Below are 15708 nucleotides of genomic sequence, written 5' to 3' on the forward strand. Positions count from 1 at the left end.
GGGAAAGGAGCATCACAATGGCAGTGCGCGTGCGCACGCGGATTCTGGGACTTGTAGTTCTAGCCCCCGCTGCAACGGCCGGCCTGTCCTGAGGAGAGTCGTAAGGGCGCAGTGCTTCTGAGAGCTGACTTAAGTAGGTGTTCTCCTAGCTCAGCTTATGGCCATAGAGTTGGGCCTTTTGGAAGAGAATTGGTAATGCTTTGTCACTGAGGTTGTCGCGTCGAGATTCGTGAGGCCGGGTCACTCGCCTGCTCAGACCTAGAGCTGCCAGGATCTGGGAAATGGGCGCTGTCCCCAGAACCTTAACCTAAGCTGCTGGTTAGGGCTGGGAAACCCGAAGGTGTGGGAAGCAAAGAAAGGAGTTACAAAGATGTCAGCCTGGCAAGGGGGATAAAACTAAAGTGCCCCTTCACTAACTACGAAAAAAGATTTCATTGGCTTTTTGATAAAGACAATGAATAACTTTCGTGTCGACCAGTCTGGGACTCTAAGCTGGGAGTTTGCAGGAGTGGCTCAAGACACACAAAGACTAACTATAAAGGGTGGAACATTGAGACTGTGCGGGAGACATATTTCATGTTGAATGTGCCAAGCTTTTTGGAAAAAAAAACAAAACCAAAAACACTAAGAGTAAGTCCCCCTCCTTTCTTTACTGCCCATTATATAGACATTAAAAATTAAGAATTAACTTTACCAAGACCACAAAACTGATGTCAAAACCAAACCGCGGACCTGTTTAAATATTGTATGCCCAACGTTCTTTTTCCTTAACAGTTACAATGACTGCCACAAATTTGCCGTGGACAGAAAGGGTGCGATGGGATGGACTGTAAAGCTTCACTTTTGCTTTCAAGTGTTTTCTTAGGTGACAGAAATGTTCTTACTGTTAAGGAAATACCAGCCTCTATGTTCTTTTACGAGCAGGAGACGTCTTTACTGCCTGTCATGTCCAGGCTCTTGGATAAAAACCAGAATAAAAGGCAACTGATGATGAAGTCATCTTCTATTCAAACATAAAGAAGTTGCCAGATTGTTTTGTTTCTATTGATAAAAGTTGGAAAATATTTTTTCTACATTATTTAATACATGCTTGTGCTACCACACCAGGTAGAATTAAAAAAAAAAATTAGGTTAACATACAAATGTGTTTCATGTGGGATCTTCATTGTTTTCTTTTAAAGATAGGATGTAGCCCCCATGAAGCCCTGAATGGCCTCAATTTTTTTTATCTTACTGCCTCAGCCTTGGGCATACTGCAATTACAGCTTCCAACTGGCATCTTGACAATCACCTTGTAAAATAAGACAAGCCAGAATCAGCTAGCTAAGCCACTCCCCAAATTCTGCCCTACAAAATATGACACAATAAATGTTTAAGGTTTAATCCCCAGCATCAAAAATAAAAGTTTACTACTATCTTCAATCCTGATTGTGCGGCGGTAACTATTAATACAGTAAGATTAGGAAAATAGGTGGTGATTCTCACCTTTAGTCCCAGCACTCAGGAGGCAGAGGCAGGTGTTTCTTTGTGAGTTTGAGGACAGCCTGGTCTACGGAGGGAGATCCAAGATAACCAGAGCTACACAGAGAAACCCTGTCTTGAAGAAAAAAAAAAAAAGATTTGGAAAAATAAAGGTGAAATAGATGACAGACTCAGGTGTGCAGATGCCCTAGATACATGAAGGAACAAAGAATCTTACAAAGTACTCTAGGATAGTAAGATTGGGTTTTATAACAGGTAGTCTTCCTATAAGACATAGTGCACTTTACAATAGTTCTCCCCCCCCTCCACTTTTCTCTAGCATGAAAGAAACAACACTACACTGGATAACCCTCTCCTCTTCCTGTTCTTCCATGCGTGTGCTAGTCTACCCACATTTAGGTGCCACGTTGTCATGTTCCCCTGATCTCAACAGGAAATTGTCTCTGTGGGTCATTTGTGGCACGTGGTTACCAGGGCAGCATCACAGAATGTTTTGTTTGTTTGTTGTACCCTAGCAGGGCAAGTGCACTGCCCCAGCCACAACACCACAGTATGAATCAGGTGAGGATCGAAGAAAGGAGATGGTTGACATCCTTTTCTCCCTAGTCTTTAAAACTTCTCCTGGGACGTGAAGGAAGTGTTGAGTCCACCCCTGGCACATGACGGTTAATATCCTTTGTCAACTTGTCAGGGTTCTAACTAGACACCAAAGAGACAAGCTCTTTGGTGTGTCTTTGAGGGATTGTCTAGATCTTGTTAATGGAGAGGAGGAAGACACACCCCAATCCAGGTTGCATTGTAGGGCACAGAGGACCCTGAGAGAATGTGTGCAGTTGACGGGAATGACCATGTCAGGGACCCTAGCCTCAGCCTCATGGAAATGGCAAAGCACTCCCATCCCCCAGTCTGCGTGCAAATGCTGGCAGTGTGTGCAGAAAAACAAGAAAGCACTCATCTGCTTCTGCTTCCCTGACCACAAGGTGCAGCAGATATCTCACACTGCATAGCTTCCCCCTCCATACTGGACTGTACCTTTGAACTATGAACCAAAATAAACTCTTCCTTAAACTGCTTCCCCCGGCCCCAGGTGTTTTGTCAGCACAAAAGAATTAGCAAATGCTGCACCAGGAAAGCAAAAGTCTCAGGTGGCTAAGAGTGCAGCTCACTGGTAGAGCACAGGTTCATCAGGAACAATGTTTTGAGTTCAATTCCTGGAGTTAAAAAAAGAGCAAAACCAAAACCTCTCTGACCCCAGAATTGTACACTAATAACCGTGCATTAATTAATTTCATTAGAGCTGTAGGCTGTTTTCAAACTGAGTACACAGTGCTTCAAAACATGAAACTCTATAGTGGTGTTCACAAATACTTCTATAAACCACCAGTCTTGCCTTTTAATTTTTCATCAAACTAGTTTCTATTTAAACATTACTCAATCCATAAAAATCTCTCTAAACAGATTTTCACTTTGCTAGGTACTAGAAAAACAAATACAAACAAACTTTAGAGTTCTGCTATGTACTTAGCAAATGTGCGGATCCTACAGAACACATTGTAGCAACTGCTGCTGTGGAAGTTTGAAGCTCAGACACACTGTAATAGGAGTCACTAAACAAGACTGTGAGCCTGAAACTCTCTGAGTGCTGCAGTTCAGTTTTTAACAAAAGCATTTTCACACCGATGAACTACCCTGTTTGTGTTCTGATTTTATTTTTTTAATAGTTTTGAAACTTCATCATTTTGTGTTGATAAGCTTTATTTCAAAAATTTAAAAATCCAAATACGGAGAATAAAGCTAGAGAAAAATGTTGGACAGCTAGACAAGGTAACCATAATTTGGAGGATATGAATTATTGAATATCAATTTTGGTTTGATGGCAATTAAAATAGACTATAAGGGAATATTGAGACTGACAAAAAAAAGTAAAGTTAAAAAAAAGGAAAAGAGTGTACATTTATAATTGTAGGGAGATCAGTGATGGACCATTTGACTAATTTGCCTAAAGACCCTGGGTTTGATCCCTAGCAGTACAAAAAGAAGGGAAGACATGATCCTGTTCTAACTATAGTTGTTTTGGGGAAATTGGGGGGTAGTTTTTGTTTTTTTGAGACAAGGTTTTGCTGTGTAGCCCTGGCTGTCCTGAAACTCTCTCTGTAGACCAGGCTGGCCTCAAACTCACAGAGATCCGCCTGCCTCTGCCTCCCAAGTGCTGGGATTAAAGGCATGCACTTCCTCTGCTCAGCTGTAGTTATTTCTTTATCTCCTTGCCATTTTCCCCTAACTTTTATGAGGCTCAGATTAATGATATCATTAAAAATGACATTTAAAAAGGTTTTTTTTATTTTGTAGGGAGAAAGTACTAGGGATCGAACCTAGACCATCATCACACATTCTAGGCAAGTACTTTATCACTGAGCCATAGCTACACCCCAGCAGTTATGATTTTTAGAATATTAAATTCTATGTTTTTACTCATGTTTTTATGTATTTATTTTTAATGTGCATTTTTTGGTGTTTGGCCTGTATAAATATGTCTGAGGGAGTTGGATCCACTGGAACAGGAGTTACAGTTGTGAGCTGCCATGTGATTGAACCTGGGTCCTCTGGAAAAGCAGCCAAAACTCTTAATCATTGAGTCATCTCTCCAGCCCTGTCAGGTGTTGGGTTTTTTTTGGGGGGTGGGGGGTTACTGGGAATGGAATGCTCAGGGCTTTTTTGTTTTGTTTTGTTTGGTTTGGTTTAGTTTGGTTTGGTTTGGTTTGGTTTAGTTTTATTCCCCCTTGTATGCAACAGGAAAGTAATCCATACTACAGCATTACGTCCTTATAGGTTCGTTAGCTCATTGGTTTGCTTGGTTTTATTGAGACAAAGTCCCACCACGAACACAGGCTAGCTTCAAATGTCCCAGCATGCTTCCACCTCCCAAGTGCTGGGATTATGGGCTCGTGCCCACTCTGCCCAGCGTTATATTCAGTTTTGAAATAAGAAATGGGGAGGCAGTGCTGTGATCCCTGATGACGTGTGCCTCTTGGCAGTCGAGAAAAAGCTCTGTGATTTCTAGGGTTTGGGATTAGCTCGCTACTCCAAACACTGAACCACTCACACTGTCACTGCTGTGATTTTGAGACCCTGAAGTTTGGCAGGCTGGCAGTGCTAATGGCGCCCCATAGTAATCAGAGTCTACCACTGAGGGGAGGGGAGCATTTTTATAATAATTTTGTTAAACTAAACTAAACCAACACCCCGCCCCCCAAAAAAGCCCAAATCAAACAACAATGAAACTCACAAACCTATTTTTGCAGAAATTAATTCTTGGAGTGGGAGTATAGAGCACTTGCCTGGCATGCTCAAAGTCCCGAGTTTGATCCCCACCCAGTACTGCAGTGATTAATGGAAAGCTAAATACTAATAAGTACAAAACTACACAGTGCTCTCGCATACTTTGTATCAACTTCCAAACCCATGCTCTAAGTACTTCTGGTTTTCCCTTAAAGGTTTGTTGTTTTGTTTTGCCTGTGTGTGTGTGTGTGTGTGTGTGTGTGTGTGTGTGTGTGTGTGTGTGTGTGTATGAGAGAGAGAGAGAGAGAGAGAGAGAGAGAGAGAGAGAGAGAGAGAGAGCGAGCTCATGCTTAAGTACCTGGGAGTCGAATTCATGTCCTCTGGAAGAACTAACTATACATGCTCTTCTCTCAGCCTGGGCTTTTTTTTTTTTTTCAATCTTCTGCTTTAAGATGGTTATATATTGCTTTATTGATTTTTTTAAGGCCTACCCAGAAACAAAACAAGGTTCAATTGCCAAGACTTCAGAAGAGAGGAGAGAGAGGACACACTTTTGTTTATTTAGTCCTGGCACTCTAAATGTAAACCAGGCTGGTATCAGACTTATGGAGATTGGCTGGTCTCTATCCTAAGATTAAAGGGGCACACTCTTCGTAACTTTATTTTAGCAGTGGTAAATGCACAGAACAGAGTCTGGCTTCCTGGTTGCAGGGCTGCATTCCGGGGGAGCTGCTGCCTGTCCTCAGCACTAACTACGGTGTGCACTGTTACACCTGCTCTTTACAAGTCAGGCTGCTGGTATACTGGAGGGTATAGAGATCCAGTGGGAGACAGGAGCTTGATCCAGTGAGTTCTGAGTCCTGCCTCAACCCCCTTCCCTGAGTTCTTTGTAATAACTGTGCATTTCCTCCAGATACATGAATATCATGCTTTTCATATCTTGGTATTTTAATATCAGTGCATGTTTTCATTTCATTCCATTTCCCCAACACAAGGCAGAGTCACTCTCATCTTGATGCCCAGGCTGTGCTCAAATATGTTGGCCTAAGTGATCTTCCCAGCCTACTGAGTAGCTGGCCATCCAATTCTCCCCCACACCCCTCTCTGTCTCTGTCTCTGTGTCTCTGTGTCTCTCCTCCCTCCTCCTCTCTCCCCTCCCTCCCTCCCTGTCTCTCCTCCTTCCTCTCTGTCTCTACACACACACACACACACTTTTCATTTAGCTGTACCTCACCTCACATGATTACTCCTGTGGTTTTGAGAGGGGGGCCATTTGCATGGAGCACTTATCGAACTTCTTCACACTCAGTACCTGCATATCTTGTTCTGTTTTGGCACTTATTTACTGGCTTTTGAATGTATATATATGGATATATGTGTGTGGTCACATGTGCTATGGTATGCATGTGGAGATCAGAGGACAGCTTGTGTAGTCAGTTCTCTACTACTTGTGGGAATCTTTCTGAATAAGCATCAAACACCAATGAGAGTGGAAGAGATTTCCCCAGTGGACCAAGGCCAGGATAGCTCCTGAAAGGCTTCGATTCTGGATCCAGTTTGCATTCTCATTTTACATTCGAAAACCAGAAGGCGGGCCAAGCAAGCAAGCAATATTTTACAGTGTATGTTCCAGTCAGCAGGTTGTTAAGGGCAACAGCCCATTGTTCCAGCTATTTCTCCATGTCATTGTTTCAGGTGGCAAGTGACATCATGCTTGGCAAACAGGCAGTACAAGCAGTACTGTAAGTAAATCACTTATTCAGCATTTAATAAATGGTCTTCTCTACTTTCTTCTTCTTCTCTACCATGTGTGGTCTGGGAATGGAGTTCAGATTGTCAGTCTTGGTGGTCAGTGCTCACCCTGGTCCACTGTGTGCCCTACTAAATGTGAAATCAAACCATGTCCTTGTAAGCAACATAACTTGGGTATAGGTTTTTCATTCGAATTAATCACTCTGTCTTGTAACTGTAGAATTCATTTCATCGGTTAGTAATTTGATGTTAAACAATTATGTAACATATCTTCTAGTTTTGAGTTCTTTTCTTTCTCTCTTAGACTTTTCCTTTTGGCTAAATGATTTACTCTATTGATATTTTGATCACTTACTATTTTCTGTTTCTCTGCTTTAGACTTTTGTTTTCTGGTTACTATACTCAGAGTTTAGTTAACAAGCTGATCTGCATGACAGCAGTGTAATGCAAAGGGAAACGACATTAAGCAGCAAGCCCTATGCTTTCGAGGTCGCTCTTCCTCACTGAGCTTTGACTGCTTCGTTTCCCATCTTCCTATTTGACTCGTCTGCAATGCTTCATGTTAATTATCAGCTTGATGAGATCTAGAATTACCTGGGAAATGAACTTCTGCGCAATTGTCTTGATTAGCTGAGTTGAATCAGGAAGGCCTGCCCACCATGGTGAGGGGGACAGACCATTACCTGAGCTGGGATACTAGCCTGTACAAAAAAGGACAGAGTGAGCTGAGCCCAAGGATTGGTTGCTTCACACTCTCTGCCCATACAATGTGACAAGCTACTTAAGCTCCTCTTAACTGTGAATCAAAATAAACTTTCTAAAGTTGTTTTTTATCAGTGTATTTTTATCACAGCAATAGAAGAGTAAGACACTTTTGTATGTCTTTTTTTTTTCTCAGAAACATGGCTATGTTATGGAGGCTGGCACCCAAACTTACAGGCTCAAGCGATCTTTTTGCCTCAGACTCCTGAGTAATTGGGACTGCCAGGCACAAACAACCCACTGTCCTTGGCTTGTAGAATCTTTTTTTTAAATCTTCTATTGGTTAATAGTGTTTGACCTACTGTTTTACAATACTAGAACATTCTGAATTTATCTGTACAGTCACTCTTGCCTGTGAGTTAGTATCTTTTTTCTGTCTTGTGGCACTGGGAATCAAACCCAGGGTCTTACACATACTAGGCAGGTAAGTGGTCTACCTGACTAAACTCTTATCCCCAAAGTCTTTCTATTCCATGAGTTCCCTTTAGCATTTTTTGTAGGACAGCTCTGGTAGAGATAGATTCTCTTAGCTTTTTATTTGGAAATATCTTTTTTTCTCTTTCAATCCTGAAGGCTAGCTTTATCTTGGCTGATTTTCCCTCATCAGTACTAAGTACATCTTAAGTATTTCCTCTTTTCTTACAAGATTTTTTAGAAGTTTGCCATCAGGTAAACAGAGACACGGTTATGCTTGCTTGTTTTCTCTTGCAGTTTTGAGAATATTTATATTTTATACTTTTGAGAGCTTAATTATGATAATGGGGTAAAACTTGGTTGAATCAAAACCTTCCAGTTTTGTGCTATGTCATAAAATGTGTTTAATGTAGGCATGGAATACTACCTGAAAATAGTATGTATAAATCTACACATGGTGATGAAATGTACAGTTAAAAAGTTTGGAGGCCATTAACCCTAGAAGTCTGTGTCTTGAACAAACTTTAACCTGGCTGTGGTGACATATGCCTATAATTCCAGTAGTTGAGAGGTGGAGGTAGAAGGATCAGGAGTTCAAGGCCAGCCTTACGTCATGAGTTGGAGCCCAGCATGAGCCCCATGAGACTGCCTAAAACAAACAAACAAACAAACAAACAAAAATGGCTGGGCTGACACACGTTTAAGCATAACTTCTTTCTAGGTAGGCTTTTTATACTTCAAACCCAAATCCCCAAACATGAGAAGTCCCTTTTTTTCTTTTTAAATATACACATATAAGATATTTTATTTCAAAAAGCACAAGAACATTATACAAGTTTTTAATTTACATTTTTGCAATAAAAGATATCAATATATGCATCATTTGTATAACTTCATCATGAATGGAATTTGAATCAGTGGTATAAACATGTTGCAGTCACTAAATATAGATCATCATCATCACAGTGAACCAAAATGCATAGTTGTTATGAAATGACAAATGACCACTAAAAGGTGAACTCACAGCCCATACACTAACATAATAAATTAATTATACAGATATATGTTTATCTTTAATATCATTAAAATCCTTGCTAGGCCCTCGGAGCCATCCTACTAAACCAATTCTTTCACATTCTACACTAAATAAAGTGACTTGGTTGCTTAGGTAAACTTCTTAGCAGACTTAAATCGTTTGTCATGATGAATACTGTTAAAAGTCCCTTGGGCTGGGGCAGCACTGTGGCCTACGTCCACCCTCCAGTGCAGAGACTTCCATCTCAAGAAGCAGAACTCAGCAATGGATTAGGTTCTTTGGCTGGTGCTAGCTAGTCCTCCTGGCAGCTGGAAAGCTTAGCTCCAGGGTTTACAAATTAAATCTAAGAAGGCTAAAAATAAGAAGTCTTTATCCTTGGCAAATGGGGCCAGATGACTAAGGCAGAAATGAGCATCTTCTGTTGCCTATTCTAGCCCAGATTTCAGAGCTAAACAATCTCTCAAAAAATTATAGAAAAAACAAAGGGCAATGTTCAAATCACTTAATCATATTGGCAAATGGCACAAGCCAAATACTGAATTTACTGATTGTTATTATAATTGCTGTGAACTGTTCATTATGGTTCATCTAGTTCTGCTTTCTTCTGAATAGTATTTATCCAAGTAGGAAATCATGATTGTGAGTCTGCTGCCCGCTCACACCGATCCCTTACTGCAAAATCCACTTCTCATTCCATAAAAATGGCAACAAATTTAGCTCCAAATGTGCACCACTGATCACTTAGCAAATGCATTTTTACTTCCTTGCCTTCACTAAACAGAAGGCAGGAAAACACTTAGACATACACATGGCAGCAGTAGCCAAGGGCGAAAGAAGATACAATCTCCAAACACATCTTTCAAAAGCAATATTACCCAATACCACAGAAGCTAAAATAAGTATCAACTGATCTACTCACAAGTTCTTGGTATAAAACGTTAAAGCCAGGAATCAAGAAGTCTATGCACAGACTCAAGAGAGCTGTATTATTTATAAGCAAGATGGCTCAACCATAGCAGGTTATAACAGGACACAGACCTGATTACATTGCCCTTTTTTTTTGACTGTTCATATTAAATCACAAACTGTAGTTTATGAAAGGTTTCACATAGACATATCAAGGATCTCTTTCTTACAAGCCATAGAAGGATGCAGGCTTAAATACGAGTGTTCTAATTTCATCTTGTATGACCATTCACTGGGGCAATTTTCTGATTCTCATTCTACAAAGAGTTTGTTTCAGAACAGTAAGTTTTCTGAGAGTCAATAGGATGGGGCCACAAGAGAAAGAGATCGGACTGCAGAAACCTGCCTTAAAAAATGGAACGGATGGTTAACTTGTGACTCCACGGAGCTACCAGGAATCAGGTGAGGATAACAGACAGGCTTTTTGTATAAGGAATGCATAATGAGTACATTCTCCTAATTCTTCTTGAGGTCTACATGGGAAGGATGCTTTCCAGACTAGCACAACTAACACTGTCTATGTAGAGATTTAGATCAGTTTCTGGCTGAAGCCATAGGTGGTACAACAAGGATATTTCCTTAAAGAAGAAGGCTGTTTACATGTTTTGAAGTCTTTTCAGTTGAGAGATACTGCATAGCTGTGCAATTCCTCTTTAGACATCACAGGTGATCAGCATCGTGCCAGATCTAATGCTAAATCACACTCGGAAAACACCAAATACACAAGTGCAGAGACGTTAACCAGACAAAGAAATGTCCACAAATGCTTGTAGTGACCTCATCAACCAGGTGGATGATTTGAAATGAGATAGGACAGTTATGAAAGGAAACGAGTTTTCTGGAAATATTAGCAGAAATAGACACTTGGGTGAACAAGCATTTCTTTAGTGTTCTAGAACATAAACCATTATGTCTTGTTTTTTCCTTGAAGCTTATGTTTGATAATTGAAAGCAATATTCCATTAAGGAATATTTTATTAATGTATGTGAATCTGGACATGGGTCAAAAGACCCTCCAATACTTCCCCATCCTTAGAAAGTTGTCTAGAATTTTAGATCAGTCTTTATTGTTGATGTCACTCATGATTGTCCTGAGGCAGAGCTGGAGCTCAGAGTAACTGCCAGTTGAATCCAAACAGCATCTGATTAGTCTCCTGGCTCCGAGCAATCTCTTCTATAATGCAGTGCTGTTGCCAGACCAAATGCAGCTTCCGATACCGCTCCCGAGATAAATGAAGTGGGTTTCCCCTCCTTCAGGAAAAAATAAACAAAAATGACATCTAAGCTTTAATCAATACCAATGACATCTCTTAAGTCAGCACACAATGCAGACATCCCTGCAGCTGTGAGCACAAGGACAGGGCTGAGAAACGGCAACTCCTCATGATTACTAAGAATGTGGTATACCGCTTAGTTAAGGAAGCAGAAGTGGACTCCTTGACTATTTGGGAAATCAGGCCTCATACATTATGAACATAATAAGACCTCATTTAAACAGGTTCTAACTTGAAGCAGCTCTGGTCTTTTCTGGTGGGCTCCAATGGCTTTCTGTCAATTGATACAGTGTCCAGGTTGGGTTTGAACAGTGATACTCCAATGACCCTCCTGCTTCATCCTCCCAGTTAGCAGGGCGACATCATCATGCCTGGCTTAGCAAATGTTTTAAGTAACTACATTTCTATTCCAGGGCTACCTAGTTTGCAACACTGTGCCAGCTAACCTAGAAAGCCTCAAGTCTGTTGAGCACAGTAATAGAGATAACTGGCATCTCAGCCCCTGGGACATCAACACTTTCATCATTAACTTAAGAATTCTACATTTTTGTACTTTTCTAGAACAGCTCAAGATTTTCATCAGTTATTAAATATTTTGTTGTTGTTGCTATTGGTTTAGACTCTCACCATGTGGCCCTGGCTGGCCACTATTTAGATCTGATGAGCCAGAGACCCACCTGCACTTGCCTCTTGTGTACTGAAATTAAAGGTGACCTTCACCCTGACCAGCATTAACTACTTTTACCACGCAGTACTCCCTTAAGCTTCAAGTCCAATGCTGTCTCAATAAAAACAAATCCCTATATGAGCCAACAGATCCCAAGTCCTATCTAGTGAATGTACTCATTTTGGACGATATTTTAAAAGAATAATAAAGTTTGGGAGAGAACTTTGTCAGTAAGGTGCCTGCTGTGCAAGTGAGGACCTAAGCTCAAGGCCCCTAACCTACATAACATGAGTGTGATGGCATGAGGTACTGACCAGCCTGCTAGAATCCGTGAGCTGTCAAGGGTCTCACAGGGCCAGGCAGGCTGGAGAGTGGGGTCAGTGGTTTAGTCACTACTGTTGCAGAAGAGGTTCAGTTCTTAGCACCTAAATGACAGCTCACAACCATCAATAACTCTATTTCTAGGTTTGTATATTTAAAGAACTGCTAATATACAATAAAGCAAATGAAATATAAGATGACTGATTAAACCTTCTATTAAAGGAAAATCTTACTTTAGCCCTGGGTCTGTTTCTCCATATTCATCCAAGTAAGGGGCTGGGTAGGCACAGCCTCTGGCTTTTCCTTCTACCAGGACCACTCTGCATTCTCTGATTCTGAAAAAGAAAACAAATGTTAGGAAACACTGTTAGATACATACATGCAAATGATAGTCACTGAATCAAAGTTAAAGTTAAGACATGGTCAGTAAGCTTTTAAAAATCAATAAAAAGGCAACACAGCCATGGATGAACACACTCAACTATGGGCGTTGTTGGTTTTTTGGTTTGTTTTTTTTTTTTTTTTTTTGGTTTGTTTTTGAAGTTCTCTCTGTGTGTGTAGCCCTGGCTGTCTTGCAACTCAGCAACTTGGCTGCCCTTGAACTCATCCCCAACCTCTACCTCCCTAGTGCTGGGATTAAAAGGCGTGTGTTATCACCATCCAGCAGTAAGCTGTATTTTGTCTGAGTAGAAGGAAGAGACACTGCTGTTTTTCTTGATGCAATAGAAAAGGATCCATGAATCTAGAAAAATGGGAAGTCAGTAATTCCGGCTGGATTTACTAAAAGGGAGACTGTCCTGTGAGCCATAGGACCCTGGAGAAATGTGGCTAGGGCTATTTCTGCCTTTTTCTAACTTGTTACTTAGGCAGAAGGGGGCTTCAAAACAAGACAGAGCATCCTCCAGTCTAGAACTGTCGACCAAGGAAATGTTCAAGGCTTTCCTAGTTGAAGCCTCCAATTTTTTGAGGGCACTGAGACACTTACTGTGGAGAAATGGTTAAAGACCACAATGAGAACTCATATGGCAAATCATAAATATACAGTTGAGATAAGTAGAACTTGTTCATGTGGCATCTCTAGCATAACTTCTATGCCATTCTTTCCTCTCGTTTCAAAGGTTGCCTTTAAGCAATGATAATATATCGTACAATAAGCCTTTGGGGTTTATACAGACAAAAATTAAATTTCACAGGTTAAGTGGACAGAGAAAACACAAAAATCTACTTTAAATTTTATTTCTCCCATGCGAGGTATCTTCTTTTATAAGCATTTATTACTATTGTTCTAAGTAGTCAATCTTTTGTTTAAAGAAGGAAATAAAAACATCTAAAAGACATGTTTAGGCCAGAAGGCACTTGGGAGGCAGGATCTCTGGGAGTTCAAGGCCAGCCTGGTCTATATAGAGAGAACCTGTCTCAAAAATAAATAAATAGCTTGGTATGGTGGCCCATGCATTAAATCCCTGCACTCTGGAGGCAGAATCAGAAGATATCTGTAAGTTCCAGGCCAGCATGGACTACAAAACAAGTTCCAAGACAACCAGAGCTACACAGAGAAATCCTGTCCCAAAAAGCCTAAATAAACAAGTAAATACATACATAAATAATACAGTCTAAAGTTAATAATTTACACATACTTTATAAACATAAGTTTTAAGATTTCAAGCTTTCCCTTTATATCTAAATATTACACAGAACTGGAATCACTGATATAAAGTCTATACCATTTAAGACCTCTCTAACAACGAAGGAAATGTAAACAGAATCTTATTTTTTTTTTAAAGAACTACTTATTCTATTGGCATATTCACTGGATAAGACCCCTCATGAGCTTCCAAATGACTATACTCACTTTAGGAAAATGCAGACTCCAGCACCACACTGAAGTGCATGAAAAACGCACGCTCCAACCTCCTCCCCATTCACGATTTCTTGGCAACAGATGTTCTGAGAACACAGGATGGCCCCACAGAAAAGACAGAGGACAGGGTGCTTTCGCTCATCATCTGAAGACCGTGGACACCTCAACAGGGGAAGACATACCATTCAGTGTGTTGGAAAACCAGAACCAGATTATGTATCTATTTAGTAATAAACATGTTTTTTTTTTATCATTCACCCTACTCAGCAAAGAAAGCTACTAAAAGACAAAGGACGTTTAAAATGATTGCTCATTTATTTTACTTGAAGGGGACATTAAAGAAATCAAGGGGCTAAGGAGATGGCTCGGTGGTTAAGGGAGTGTTCTGCTCTTGCAGAACATGAGTTCATTCTAGCATCACATAACTGCCTGTAACTACAACTCCAAAGGATCTGATGCCCTCTTCCGGCCTCCATGGAAATTTGCACACACGAAGCATATACATACATCAATATATGTAACTCTCCAAAAAAAAAAATTTTTTTTTTTAACTTAGCTCCACTTAAAGGAGGCCTATGTCACCAGAGAATCTTGCTCCAGGTTACCAGTCAGCATAGTCTCCTGAGCCAGGCTCATCTATGCTGCCCACTGCTCAGGGACTTTGCTCTAGCTCAACCTCCTATACCAAGTAACAGACCCCAGTGTCCCCTGCTTGAGCCACCGTATGCCTGGGAACCTCCTGTGCCAGACCTGTACTGCTCTTTACCTTGGTGAGAGAAGTTCCTTACTGCAGTGGGTAGTGTTAATACACAGAACTGCTCAACAACAGGGCAGGAATTAGCAACTGAGATGGCTCAGCCACAGACAGAGCATGTATATCAACCTGCCCTACAGGTGCTGGGAAATGCTGTCTCCTGATCCTGGCCTGGCTGCTGTGTGCATAAATGCATAGCAGCTGCCATCACCTGCACAGTTAATTCCAGCCTGGGGCCTGGGTCAGCTCAGTGGTTAAGCACACTTGTTACTCTTACAGAGAAGACACAAGTTCCAATTCCTACCACCCACATGTGACTCACAACCATCTGTAGTTCTAGGAATCCAATGCATTCTTCAGGTAACCATGAGTATTAGGCATGCGCATGGTGCACATATATACATATATGTGCAAAACCCTCATATGCATGAAAAATAAAATCCAGCACAGAGTAAGGAGGGCCTACTGAGCCCCCAGCTGAGGAGCTACTGGAAGCTGATGTCTGCTAGGGTAGAGTCACTTTTCTTGGTGGTGAGGGGTGGGGTGGAGCCACTAGTAGGATGCCTATCCCCTATATCCACACTCATATGGGCAGCACTAATAGGGCTCTATTAGCTAGAAAAACAAGAGTGTCAAGTTTCGAGGAAGATGTGTTTGAAGAGACCTGGCAGAATTGGAGGAGGGTAATATGGAGAGTGGATATGATCAAAACACACCATGCATGAAATTTTCAAAGAATAAGTAGCAGGATGTAGTATCCTGATTGAGCTTGGATACAGCCTAATGACAAAGGCTTTTAATAAACTCCAGCAACACACACACACACACACACACACACACACACACACACACACACACACACACACAAAACCCATACCTCTAATTAAACCATAGTAAGAAAATTCATTATTAAATATACAGTTAGTAGGCTTGGTGGCAGCTCCCTTATCATTGGTCACTTTTTCACAATAAGTTCATTGGTTGTAGGGTAGGCCAAATGCAAACTCAGGAAAGTTATTGCGCTCTCTCTCTCTCCTCTCTCTCATGCACGCACACACATAAATAAACACACACACATACACATACACACACACACACACACACACACACACACACACACACACACACACACCTTTTCTT

The 15708-nt window shown here is 41.0% G+C and overlaps 1 protein-coding gene and 1 long non-coding RNA gene across 5 annotated transcripts in view; one reads left to right on the forward strand and one right to left on the reverse strand.

Annotated features, from left to right (window-relative positions):
* Window positions 1–7: 7 nt before the first annotated feature.
* LOC134486141 (uncharacterized) lies at window positions 8–15700 on the forward strand. Its single transcript, XR_010064878.1, has 2 exons — window positions 8–133; window positions 3832–15700. It is a non-coding gene; the product is annotated as an uncharacterized LOC134486141 (long non-coding RNA).
* Ubr1 (ubiquitin protein ligase E3 component n-recognin 1) overlaps window positions 8517–15708 on the reverse strand; it is a 112671-nt gene continuing 105479 nt past the window's right edge. For 3 of the 4 annotated variants that reach the window (XM_063284367.1, XM_063284368.1, XM_063284369.1), the window contains 3 exons: window positions 13806–13976; window positions 12187–12288; window positions 8517–10942 (listed from right to left, as the gene is read on the reverse strand). In XM_063284367.1, coding sequence (XP_063140437.1) covers window positions 10801–10942; window positions 12187–12288; window positions 13806–13976 — 415 coding nt within the window. In that variant the 3' untranslated portion in view covers window positions 8517–10800. 4 annotated transcript variants of the gene reach the window in all.

Source organism: Rattus norvegicus, chromosome 3 (assembly GCF_036323735.1).
Source record: "Rattus norvegicus strain BN/NHsdMcwi chromosome 3, GRCr8, whole genome shotgun sequence".
Classification (NCBI taxonomy): domain Eukaryota; kingdom Metazoa; phylum Chordata; class Mammalia; order Rodentia; family Muridae; genus Rattus; species Rattus norvegicus.